We start from the raw sequence: 12,605 nt of genomic DNA, 5'->3' as shown, positions 1-12,605 counted from the left end.
GGAGGTGGGGGGAGCCGCGGGAGCCGCTCCCTCCTCGCCCAGCCCGGCCCGGCGGCGGCAGCGGCGGCGGCTGGAGGAGGAGGCGCAGCGCGCAGACATGGCGGCCAACATGTACCGAGTGGGAGGTAGGTGGGAGCCGGGCCCGGCCCCCCGGGGCGCTGCGGGCAAGGGGTAGCGCGTGGGGGTGGTGTGTGTGTGGGGTCGGGCCGGGCACCGGGGCAAGACGGGGAGCAGGGCCCGGCCCGGTGCTGCCCCAGGAAGAGGGCACGGGCGGCCTGCCCGCAGGGCCGGGGGCACAGGCAGCGCCCCCTCCCCCACCCCCTCAGCGGGGCAAGCGCGTGCTTCCCGCAGCCTCTGGATGTCTCTGTGTGTGCACACGCGTGTGCCTGTGTGCGTGCATGTACCTGTAGTGTTTGCACCCTTGTGTGACTGTTTGTGCATGTGTACCTGTAGTGTGCGTGCACGCATGTGCCTGCAATGTGTGCACATCTGCGTGCTCATGGGTGCCTGTAGTGCGCGCGCACGCGTGTGCTTGTGTGCACACGTGCGTACCTGTAGCGTGCGTACCTGCGAGTGCACACGTGCCTGTGCGTGTGTCCATGTGCACGCATGTGCTTGTACCTGTAGTGTGCGCATATACATATGGTTGTGTGTGTTTGTACACGTGTGGCTGTGTATGTGCACACATGTTCCTGTGTGCGCGCACGCATATGTGCATGTGCCTGTGTGTGTTCATGGGTGTACCTATGCATTTGCACACATGTGCCTGGGTGTGTGTGTGTGTGTGTGCCTATGCACCTGTGCCTGCCTGTGTGGGTACGCACATGTGCCTGTGTGTGTACCCATGCTCGTGTGTCCATGTGTGTTGCGGGGAAGGCAGCTGTCCCCTGGCAGGAGGTTGTTGAGGGCAGGAGGTCCTGTGCCTGGCCCCTGCTCGGGTCTGATGGGCCCACAAACTGCATCCGTCTGGGATTTCCAGCAGTGTCTGTCATTCCCCGTTGCTGCTTCTTGAAGGTGCAGTTCCTACCCCTGCTTCCCTTTCTACCCCCACCTCACCCTACCCCACCGCACCCCAGTTTGATGATAAGCCGCCTCTGGTCTGCTGGGTAATGGAGCGATTTTTGTTATCCCCTTTCTCTCCCTGCGGCCAGGCAGGCCAGGCTTCTGTGTGTTGGTTCACCCACTGCATGGGCAGCACAAGGGAAGTGAGGCCAGTCAGAGAGTCCAAGAGTCTGTGGAAGAAGACAAACACTTCCTCTTTACACTGCAGTGCTGCTTTGCTGTGATTCCTCGCATAAGGAATATGAATGGGAAAAGTCCAGCTGAATTTTGCCTCTGTACACCCCTGACAGTTACTACACAAAAGTATACCTGTCCCATCGCTGCCAAAAGTAGTATTCTGTGCTTTAAGAGGACAGATGGAGAACAGGAACTTGATAAGATGCATGTTTTCCTGTTTGAGCAAATCATGTGCTAAGGAAGCCTGAATTAAAGATAGCAAACTGATGAACTGGGTCCTCCTTGTCCCCCTTCCACCTGATGCAGTTATAGCAACAAGTCTACTTTGTTCCTCTTCCTTTATTAGGTCATTTAGTCCTGTAAATCTTTACTCAATCTTTACTAGAGTAGTGCTTCTGAAGATCAGGTAATGGTTTAGACCAAGGATGTCAAAGATGTGGCCTGCAGGCTGGATCTGGCCTACAGAACTATTATCTGTACAGTGGAGCTCTTGGAGGGGGTAGAATGAGCAGGGGCAGGGCCCACAATTGGATTTTGAGGTATGGAGACTGGGTTTTTGGTTGTAGCCATGTTGGTCTAAGGACATAGGCAGGCGAGGTTCTTTGGGTAGATGTGATATCTTTTAGACCAACTGAGTAGTTGGAAAAAGGTTATTTGCAAGCTTTTGGGTGCAGTCACCCTTCTTCAGGCATAGGGAGTCTCTGCTGTTCTGAGATCTCTAAGGAATCGAAGCTAAAAGTGTGGCAGGATGTCAGTGAGAATGTAAATAAGTAGAAATTTTTGTTTTTCTAATTTCTGCCTGTTTGCATTTTCACTGACATCCTGCCACACTTTTAGCTTCTCTCATTTCTTGGAGTCTCAGAACAGCAGAGACTCCGTATGCCTGAAGAAGGGTGATTGCACCCAAAAGCTTGCAAAGAACTTTTTTCCAACAACTCAGTTGGTCTTATAAAAGGTATCACATCTACCCAAAGAACCTTGTCTGCTGAGGTATGGAGATGTGTTTCTGCTGCAGGCTGAGCCATGACTGCATTAATCTCTGTGGCTCCCTGAGCTGACACAGCCTTGCTGCCAGCACTGACCAAGGTGGGTGTGGAGTTGGCCAGCAGGGCTCCTTGGGATCTGAATCTGGCCAGGGGGTGTTGCAAGTGAGTCTGACATCCTTGATTTACACGATGTAGTTCCTGCTGCTCAGACTGGATTCTCAGCCTGTGGGTCTTCAACTCAAAATAGGGGTCAAAGCCATTCTCTCATTAGGGTGAAATGAGAAGGGATCCTGAAACTTTCTTTTCTTAGGTGGGATCATGATATGAAAAAGGTTGAGAACCATTATCTTAGAGCTTGCTAAACTTTCTACTTTTGTGTTCCATATAAAAAACAATGATAGCATGCATATTTTTTGTGGTTTAATCTTAAACTGTTTCTCAACAACATCTGGGAGGTAGGGTGGGTTATAGTGAAGCTAGTTAATTGGAGATTACCCTTGAAGACTGTAATTAGTAATTGGAGATTACTGGATTATATTCACTTCTATTACATATTTTACTTCTACCATATATAGAAAAAACTCAGACATTGTTGCGAAATGAAAATAAGACCAACTCAAATGTAATTGGAAAGTATCCTTTGAATTTAGTGAAGCATTTCTTGGAGAATCTCCAAAAAAGGAAGGTTTTGAGAAAACAGATTGAGGGAAAGATGTTGCACACAGATGTTTTGATTATTTTGGGGGTCGGACTTGATGATCTGTTGAGGTCCCTTCTGACCCTAGCATCTATGAAAATATTGGCGATATGGAAGTACTTAGCCATGGGGAGAAGAAGATTCTACTTGCTTGTTTTTGAAAATAGTTTTATAGAAATAAAACTAGGTTCTGTATTTGAATACAAGTCCTCACTAATGATTGCTTGTGATTGCTCGCTTCTGTGTTTATAAAACATTTCTTCACTATGTATGATGACAAAACCTGCAATAATGCATCACAAAATATACTTTCTTCACTTATTTTGACCTTTATTCTTATTAATCTTTACTAGGAAATGTGAGAGATCCTATTCTGTAAATATAACTCTCTCAAAACCTCAGTCTTGCATACATCTGTTAAAACTTTCTTTGGGAGGGAGGTTCTAAGACACTGCCAGCATTTTTCAAAGTACACATTAGCAACATAGTCTCTAGTTTAGCAAAGGTTTATGTACACCTTTAATTTTTTGTTCAGTGGGACTAGCGGCGCGCAGTGGAGGGACTTCCCCCTCCCCCCCGCATCCTCTGGGCTCCCTCCCGCTCCTGCCCTGCCCTGCCCTGGCTGGGCAGCACCTACCCCAGCCCCACTCCCACCCTTACCACAGGGGGGCATTGATCTTCCCCCCCCACACCCTTTTCCTCCCCACTCCCCTTTCACCACAACAGACTTACCAGCTGCACGCAGCTCTCCACTTCTGGATTGTGGTCCTCACTGCCTGTGTGCTGTGCTGTGGCTGCGCATGTGCATGTGTATTTATCAGCCAAATTATTGGACACTTCAGGCTGATTTCCAGTATAGTCAATTTTCTTTATATTGGTGCTGATCCAATATCAGGCCAATGTATCAATGCACCTCAGAAGTATTTCTAGGATTGAATGTGAAGCATCATCCTTGTACTAGCCTTTAGGGTTGTGTTTTTCAAACTTCCTAAAGTCATGGAAACCTTTCTTACCACTTCTGCTGTGGAACTCCTACCCCTATTCTAAAGACTGATGTGGATGGAGCCAGGCGACCCGGCCTGGCAGTCTCTTTGTGGAATCCCCGATGACATATTGTGGAGTACAGTTTGAAAACAACTGCTTTACGGTTTGGGAAATTACACACTGACAAACTTGACATTCTGTGTATACTGCTTTTAAAGTAATTAAATGTCTTCATCTTTTGTTCTAGATTATGTTTATTTTGAAAACTCCTCAAGCAATCCATATCTGATCAGGCGGATAGAAGAACTTAACAAGGTACATTAATATGTAAACATTTTTCTATAATACTTGACAACACCTGATGTTCCCTGTTGAATGCAAAGGAACAATTATTTAAAAAACCCATAGAGCATTTTTCTGGCTCTGGCTCTTGTAAAGCTTCCATCAAAAGAATCTTCTGAAGATGCTGCTTAGAAGATGTGTGTTCATGTCATATGTGAATACTTCTTATTGTGTGAGCTATTGTAATTCTGTTCTCTGACATAGAAAAACAGTAATAGCTCATTGCTTGTGATCCAGAAAATTCTGGTAAAAAGCTTAAAAAAACAAGCCAGTCTTTTATAAGGTTATGGGGTTGGATGCTCAGGTGTTTAGTAAGAGAGTGAATTCTCTTACCCTCTTGGTGACCTGAATGATTTGGTTCTGGGTGACAGTGATCACGTGTTACCATTTAGTGTCTGTTCGGTGACCAATGAGAAATGAGTTGTGGGGTCTTTGACAATTTCTAATGGTCACATGGACACTACTTTTCTGATGTTAAAAGAACACTCCTTGTTAATAGTTCTTGGTTAAAGACTGGGGACTTGAAATCTCTGTCTTTGTTAATAGAGTTTTCCCACAGCTGGATCGAGGCTTTTTTTGGTGGCATGGTGAGGATGCACGAAGAGTCTATAGTGAATCACATATTGTTTGGACTACATTTTATAGAGGATGCTGTAATATATTCTACTAATAGTCTATGAACTATTATTATACTAAAAATTGTATATTGTTATCAATAAAAGAAAATTGCTCTTCTAAGCAAATGGTCACAATATATCTAAACACTTAAATTTTTTAAAATTTATGTTTTTTATCTATTAATTCCCCAAATCTGGTATTTGAAAGGGGTAGTCTTTTTATTAATGGAACAGTATGTCACTGCCTTTATTCTTATAGTGATCCACTCAGCTAGTAATTGCACATTATAAATTCCATAATGATCCGTTTGGATTTTTATTAGAGTATAGTATGTTTTATTTACAGCAATTAAAGTGACTTCAATAATGTTCTAAATGTAGCATAATCTTGTCCGAGGGAGAGCACAGCCATTTATTGAATTTTAAAAGAGTGGTTTCCAGGACTTAGTCCAGATTCCTACTGTGGAAGTATGTACCTTTCATGTGTTAAGGATATCATACTGAGCGGAAAGAATATGGGAAATATGCTTTCATTTTTTTTCCACTTATCTTCTTTCTGGAAGAAACTCAATACAGTAAAATTGAGAGTTGTTATATTTTTCTTCTTTAGAGAGAGTATATGTATAGTTTAGTCAGTGTCTATGGCAATTTTTTAATATTCATAATAAAGGAAATGGTAAAAATAAAGTGTTAGCATAGTTTTGTCAGTCTCCTGTTAAGGACCTAAGTCCCAGTAGCAAAAATCCTACAAAAATGATATCCTTGATTTAGTTTTATAAGGAAAATAACTTTTCCATTGAGTTAGCTGAAGTAAGTGAATTCTGAAATCTTCTGAACTTTAATGTAATGTATTGAACATGGTTTAAATTGCCATGATTATTTGAAGTGCATATTTTCACCTAAATGGAATTGGACAAAAAAACCCCATTCAACCGTATATACATATTCTTGAGTTACAATGAAATTGCCATTGCTGCTATTAACAGTCTAACATGGAAATAAACTCTTAATAATCTGTTGCTGTCAATATAAATGTCCTGATCACGTGAACTGTAATTGATATGAGCTTCACTCCTTTGAGAAATTCTGTTGACTTCAGTAGGAGTACTTATGTGAGTGATGATTATTCATACGAGTTAAAATTGGTTGAATTGAGATACATGAGTCCAACAGCTCAGTGGAGCAAGAACAGACCTTGACTTGACTAATATACTCTTATTTTCTAGACTGCTAACGGCAACGTGGAGGCAAAAGTAGTGTGTTTTTACAGACGACGAGACATTTCCAACAGCCTTATAATGCTTGCAGATAAACATGCTAGTAAGTTGATTGTACGTTGTTTTTTCTTTTTAATGTTAATTGCATACATTGAGCAGCTATAAAAATGCATTTATTTTATTGGTCACATGAAAGTTTATTTTCAAAAATAGAGTGTTAATTAGCATGCTTTTTGGTGGTTGGCATTACCAGACTTTTGACTCTGAGCCTGGAGGCTGCTCCTTTTCAGCAAGCCCTTGAACCCTGATGGAGTAGTTCACAGGATAAGATGCTTCCTTTTTACATTGAACTGTTTATGACAAAAAATTCAAATAGAAATACTGGCTACCTGAAACTCAGCAAGAGTCTTTATATAGTCTGTGGGTGTCCAACCTGTCTCATGAGTGCCACAAGCTTCATGGGCAGTCTCTGTGTGACATGACAAATTGAAGAGTGGATAAGCAGCACAATGACAGATAGGACAGGGAGCAGCAAGCAGAGCATCAGATCAGGAAGGGGGCACAGAACAGGGAGCAGAAAGAGCAGCAGCTCAGGCAAGGGAAAGGGATTGGAGTGGTGCATATAGAGAATGCGGAGCTCATTTGTGGCATGTTGCCTTCCGCTGATTTAGTTGGTGTTATGCTTTAGAATGATAGAAATATTCTTAAGTCTTAATGGAAAATATCTTACCCTGACTAAAATTTTAATTCAAATAGCCTAGAACACATCTATCACATGTGTGTGTATATGAAGACTGAAGATCAAATTAATCCCAGGCATAACTCCACTAAAGCTAAGGAGCTTTCATTGGAGGTGAATTGGACTCATTTGTTCTTGCATTATGGCAGAATTATTTTAGACAAGGCACAATTATAAATTTATAGTTGGTTACATGGTGGCATATGAGAAGCAGTACTTGTTTGGTAATATCTTTTATTGAACCAACTGTATAGTTAGGAGAGGTGTTACACAAGTGTTGGGACACAAAATACCTTTCCTTGTGTCTGGGGACCTGACATACAGGTGCACTCAAAGCTAAATACCATGTTAAATGGTAAATTTCAGTATCTTCTCTATTGTAGTAATGTCAGAGTGTTATTGTAGCTGCGATGGTCCAAAAGAGTATGTGAGAAGCAAGCATATTATCTAGATTGTCACAGCTATAAAAGCACTGGTGGCATATCAGGAGAATTAAAGTGTGTTGCATATGAATATGAAAATTGTGTGTATATGGGGGAAAATATTATATTTAAAATAGTTGTGAGTGACTGGGATAAGCATAGATCTCTAGCCACTAAAACATTAAGAGTCATCATTTTTCTGTTCTTTTTAGTCAGAAGCAAAATAGTGGTAGAGAAGAGACTTGCTTTTTGAATATACATCCGATTTTCATTGTACCTATAATTCAGTCAGCTTCCCTCAAAGATCACTTTTATTTCAGTTTCTTCTAGTGAAACTCCTTTTAGAATCTAGGATTCCCACATTGGGATTTGTGTGAGAAAACAGTTATTTGTAAAACTTTACATTCACCCTTGTGAATACATAAGGGTAGAAGTTTGCAAAGTCACCAGTGACATAGTTGTGCACATGCCAATGAGGTTTCTTTTCTAAATTCAGTCTGTGCCTAAGTGGCTTAGTGGTTTTAAAAATCCCACCTTAATTTATAGTGTATCACTATATTTTATTCTAGTATATGTGCATCTTACAGCTAGTGGGTAGCACCACGTACTCTGCATCCAGAGGTATGATTTTGGGGGTGTACACTTTTAAACAAAAATGAAAAATTTTATTTTAGTTTCTAAAGCTAAATTGTTCATTTGACTCATGCGAGTAGTTGTGGTCAAGACAGACGAGCAGGATATGACTCTAAGGTTTTTCTAGATAAGCTGAAGTGGCTTAAAATTTTCTGTACTGGTAAGTGACACTTCAGATCTTAGAATAAATATAAGTATCTGAAATATGTCATTGAGAATGTTTCTGATCATGAGTTAGATAAGCAATTAAACCCTTTATAATATCATTTCCTGGACTTAAAAACATGCAGTGTGCAGGATTTCTGACTGAAGAACTCAAGTCTTGCTTACAATTTTAAAGGAAAGTTTTCAATCTTAAAAAGACTTTCCTGTCTGCCATTTTTTCTTCCATATTTAAGATCCAATTATTTCATGACTGCTTTACCTTGCTCTCCATCACTGTGGTCCCTGAGCACCTTCCATAGGAAATTGGCAGAAATAGCAAAGTCCCTAATGAACCTCATTTAGTCTCTGACACTTCTAACTTTTTGAGGTAAGAAGTTTGCTTAAGGATTGTTGCCTTTGACTTCTAAATATGCATTAATTTACTTCTGGGTTTGCTTCCTTTTTTATAAAACAGGTATTATTGTGAATATCATTCTGTCTGAGAAAAGATGGAGAGAAATGTTTTTGTGCCCTTTTTAAGTGTATTTTTATTGTGTTTTAGTCAGCAGCTTGTTATAATGGTTGTGTAAATGGTCTACTTTTCTTCTGTATTGCACTAGCAGTTTGAAGTTTGTCATGGATAGAACTAGTGCAAGTTTTATGTCAATATTTTGGGAAAAAATGTGTTTTACAGAATTTTCTTCTGATGCTAAAAGCAAAGCAAAATATTTAATGTTGGGCTCGTTTGATGTTAAACACACTGAGCATGCTATGGTGCTTCCTGGCATTGTAGGTGAAATGTGTCATGAGCTGGGCTTCTTGGCTGCTGTATATTTCACAATACACAATAGTTTCCACTAGGGCCATGCCATGTGGTGCATCATAGGTGTCATATGACTAAGCTGCCTCATTGAAGCTCTAGCCACAAAGGCCAGTTGCTGAGAAAAAACATAGGGGCATTAGAACTACAGCTCTCATGAGTTTAAAGTCAAACTTACTTGAAATTGTTTTCCATGCTTGTTTCTACATACCAAAATAAATATTTTGATTCAGAAATGTCATGTTGTTTTATTTTGATCAAAGATGTTGAAACAAAACATTTGGACATTTTAAATTTTTAATATCTTCTCTTGGTTTGGGATGAAAACATATTTTTTGCTAAGCAAAAAGTTCTGGTAACTGTTTTTATCAAAAGAAAACATGAACAGTATTGGAAAAGAGAACAAAAATCCTTTTAAAACCCCAGAAAATTGAAACAAGGCACTTTGTGAAATTAACATGTCTTAGACATGGTTGATTTTATCAAGGGAGCAGAAAATTTTTAGTATTTTTACAAGTCTTGAAGAAAATTCTGAAGGCCCATGCCATTTAAAGATGCTTGGTTAAACACTTGAAATATTTGCAATTAAAAAAATTCATGTTGACAGTGTCCCCCTAAGTTTTCAACACCTGAAATTGGCTGGTGAAACAATTTTTGTTTTTCTTCTGGGAGAAGTGAATTTAACATGTCATTTTTATTTTTCTACTAGCATCAGGGATAATGTCAGTCCAATTTTATTAGCTAACTGCAGCTGCAGGGTAAAGCTGTCAATGGTATTTCGTAGATCTTTGAAGAAATTACTACACCCACATTCTCCCACCTTAATTTTTGGTAATTGGATGGTAGAAGTATTGTGCTGAACTCTGCTTAGGTAAACAAGAGCTGAATTTAACCTATCCAAAATCCAGACAGCATGTCCTGGCTTTCCAGAATATGCAGTAACAGCTCAAGAGGAGGTCATTTTTTAATTTTAACTGTTCATAAAGTACCTTATAAATTTATACTGTCAGAGCTGACTTGTTAAAAAACATAACAGATATTTAAAATATCACATGTTATGTCCTCTGATCTATCAGCTCTTTAAAATGAGGATTGCAATGCAGGTAAAATCTGAACTTCCTTGTGGGGGAATTTGCTAACTGTGAAATGTATGCCTCCGTTCCTTTGAAGCATTCTCATCATACTATCCCATCATTTTATTCAGCTGAAGGTCTTTTGAGCAGGCCAGAGTACTGAGTGCAAGATTCTTTTAAATGTCAGTTGATCAAAGGGAACAGGCCTTGGATATTTGAATCCCTAGTTGCAAGACTGTCAGTCAGACACTGTCAGTCAGCAATGTCTGTCTGGCACTTCAAAATAATAACAACAACAACAACAAGATCAACAGCAACAAAACAACAATGCAATGATGATAATGATAACAACGTTAATAATAATAGTAATAATAATAATGGATGCATGCCTGCTCACAATAGTAAAATGTATTGGTCAGAGCCAAAATGTAAAATATTTGGTACCTAAAATCAGAGTTCATAGGTAAGAGATTTTCAAATGTGGTGATCACCTAGTACTTTTAATGTGTATCTGTCATTGAAATAGGCTTGGTTTTGTAAGTTACACTGTGTCTAGTTCAGTCCTCCCCTTACTTAACAGAGCTGTATGGCTTAGCCTGTGGGGGAGGGAGAGCAAGCACAGAGGGCAAGCAGGAAGATGGGTGCAAAAAAAAGAATGAACAACAAACAGGAAAGGGAAGGGCAAAGTTAGGCATATCTTGCTGGAGACAGACAAAACAGGTAAGATCAGCTATAAAAGAGAGTGAGAGAGAATGTCCTGTACACTAAGGTGGAGTAAAGGGAGTTATCACTTACAATTAGTCAGGAGGAAAAAGGTGCATAGGACTAATCAAGGATGATTTGAAAGTTGTGGGTGGGTGGGGGGTTGAACTGTAAAGTCAGAGATGGGAACGTGCCTAGGTTATGCACTTGGGTTCTAGTGGAGGGGACTTCTCTTATATTATTTCCTTAGTAATAGATTTAGGTTGTTGGGTTGCCTGGCAACTTTATAAGTCCTGTAGGACACAGGTTTGCAACCTGTGGCCCATGGGCCAGATCTGGCTCATAGATATGGGACTTAGCAGCATTTGATGGTGGGGGGGCTTCGGCTGTGGCCACTTTCCCTGTGCTGCCAGGGAGACAAGTGTTGGTGGTGGGCACTTTCCCCAAGCTGCTGTGGGTAGTCTTCCCTGTGTCGCTGCGGGGACAAATGACAATGGTGGCCAGGTCCTAGTGTCCACCCTTCCACATCTGACCGGTGGTGGGTCATTCCGGCCTGCAGCTGGAAAAGGTTGCCTACCCCTGCAGTAGGTAGGCTCTGAATAGGTTTGAGCAGGTGGTTTATCAAAGACTGCCATTTTCTACAGGCATTGCTCTTTTACATTCTTTCTGTCCTAATGAAGTACTGTTGCAGTCCTCTGTGTGTGTTAGTGCTACTGTTATAATTCCTGGTCTGGTTCAATTTGTTAACTGACTTAGAAGCCCTTGCTTTCTGCCTTATTAAGAGTTTGCCAGTTCACTGATGTGCCAACCTCCTGGCTGAACATCTAGAATAGTTGTGCAACACAAGTGTTTTATGTGGTGAAAGATCCTATACTTCATCATACAAATCGTGGACACTAGAAACAATGAAGGAGATTCTACAACTTCATTAGGGTAATCTGTTCTAGTATGTAACCACTCACATAATTTGAATGCTTTTTCTAATAATTCCAACAGAATTTCTCTTGTAATTTTAAGTCCATTACTACTTGTCCTGTCTCTTGTGGACACAGAGGGTTAATTGCCACCTTCCTTATAGCAACCATTTTGTATTTGAAGACTGTCATCAATCCCCCTCTCAGTCTTCTCTTCTCCAGACTAAATAATCTAAACTCTTTCAACCTAATGCAACATTTTTATTATTTTTACTGGATTTTATACGCTTTTATTTCTTGGGTTTTTTTGTTGTTCACAGAAACATTTGGTTGATTTCTGTTATTTTGTGTTTGGTTTATGATGCTTTGGTTTATGCCTTGAATTAATACTCCATGAATTAGGCAAAGCCCCTATAAAAAAATCTAAGGTATAATAATCTTGGCAAAAAGATGCTTCTCAAATAAATCTCTAAAAAATTTAGAAAATTAATTATTGTCTGCCTGTGGCTGCCTGTCAAAAATGACAAGGTGCCAGTGGTGGCAGGACCCAGTGGCAGTAGGACCCAGTGGTGTTAGCAGCAAGACCTGCCTGGCCCTGCTCCACCCCCAGCCCCCTACCAGAAGCTTCTGCTTAGCAGAGGCTTCTGGCCTGGTGACCATAGAGCTGTTCCCTAGCCCTCCCTGCATCTGAGAGAGTTTCAGATAAGAAAAAGCGGAGGGTGAGGGAAGGATCACTAATGCAGCAGGAGCCAGCTGAGTCTGGCTGGCACCACACAGTTCCCCTCTGCATGGCCAGGATCACAGGATGTAGCAGGAGACAACCTAGCCTGGCCCCCGTGGTTCCTGTCTGGCTCCTGCTGTGCCGTGCGGTCCCAGCCATGCACCCGGGAACCACGCGGTGCTGGCTGTGCCAGGCTGGCTCCTGCACTATGTAGCTCTTGGCTGCATGGCCAGTACAATGCAGTGCAGCAGGAGCCAGCCAGGAACCACAAAGGTTGGGTTGGGTCGGCTTCTGCTGCATCCTGCAGTCCTGGCCATACAGCTGGGAACCATGCACTGTCAGAGTAATGGGTGGA

General features: G+C 41.3%; 1 protein-coding gene and 1 long non-coding RNA gene across 2 annotated transcripts in view; one reads left to right on the top strand and one right to left on the bottom strand.

The window, feature by feature from the left end:
- Positions 1 to 10,277, bottom strand: part of LOC109296797 — an 11,867-nt gene extending 1,590 nt beyond the window's left edge. The window contains exons 1-2 of the long non-coding RNA XR_002097059.1: positions 10,266 to 10,277; positions 3,664 to 3,667 (exon numbers count right to left, since the gene is read on the bottom strand). This is a non-coding gene — a long non-coding RNA (uncharacterized LOC109296797). The remainder of the gene's footprint in view (positions 1 to 3,663; positions 3,668 to 10,265) is intronic.
- MTA3 (metastasis associated 1 family member 3) overlaps positions 7 to 12,605 on the top strand; it is a 284,441-nt gene continuing 271,842 nt past the window's right edge. Inside the window, exons 1-3 of the mRNA XM_019516380.1 lie at positions 7 to 125; positions 4,154 to 4,221; positions 6,092 to 6,185. Of these exons, the coding sequence (XP_019371925.1) occupies positions 98 to 125; positions 4,154 to 4,221; positions 6,092 to 6,185 (190 nt within the window). The 5' untranslated portion in view covers positions 7 to 97. The remainder of the gene's footprint in view (positions 126 to 4,153; positions 4,222 to 6,091; positions 6,186 to 12,605) is intronic.

This window comes from Gavialis gangeticus, unplaced genomic scaffold, assembly GCF_001723915.1.
Source record: "Gavialis gangeticus isolate Ggan-Ray unplaced genomic scaffold, GavGan_comp1, whole genome shotgun sequence".
In the NCBI taxonomy this organism is placed as follows: Eukaryota; Metazoa; Chordata; order Crocodylia; family Gavialidae; genus Gavialis; species Gavialis gangeticus.
This window is presented reverse-complemented; position numbering and strand designations above follow the sequence as displayed.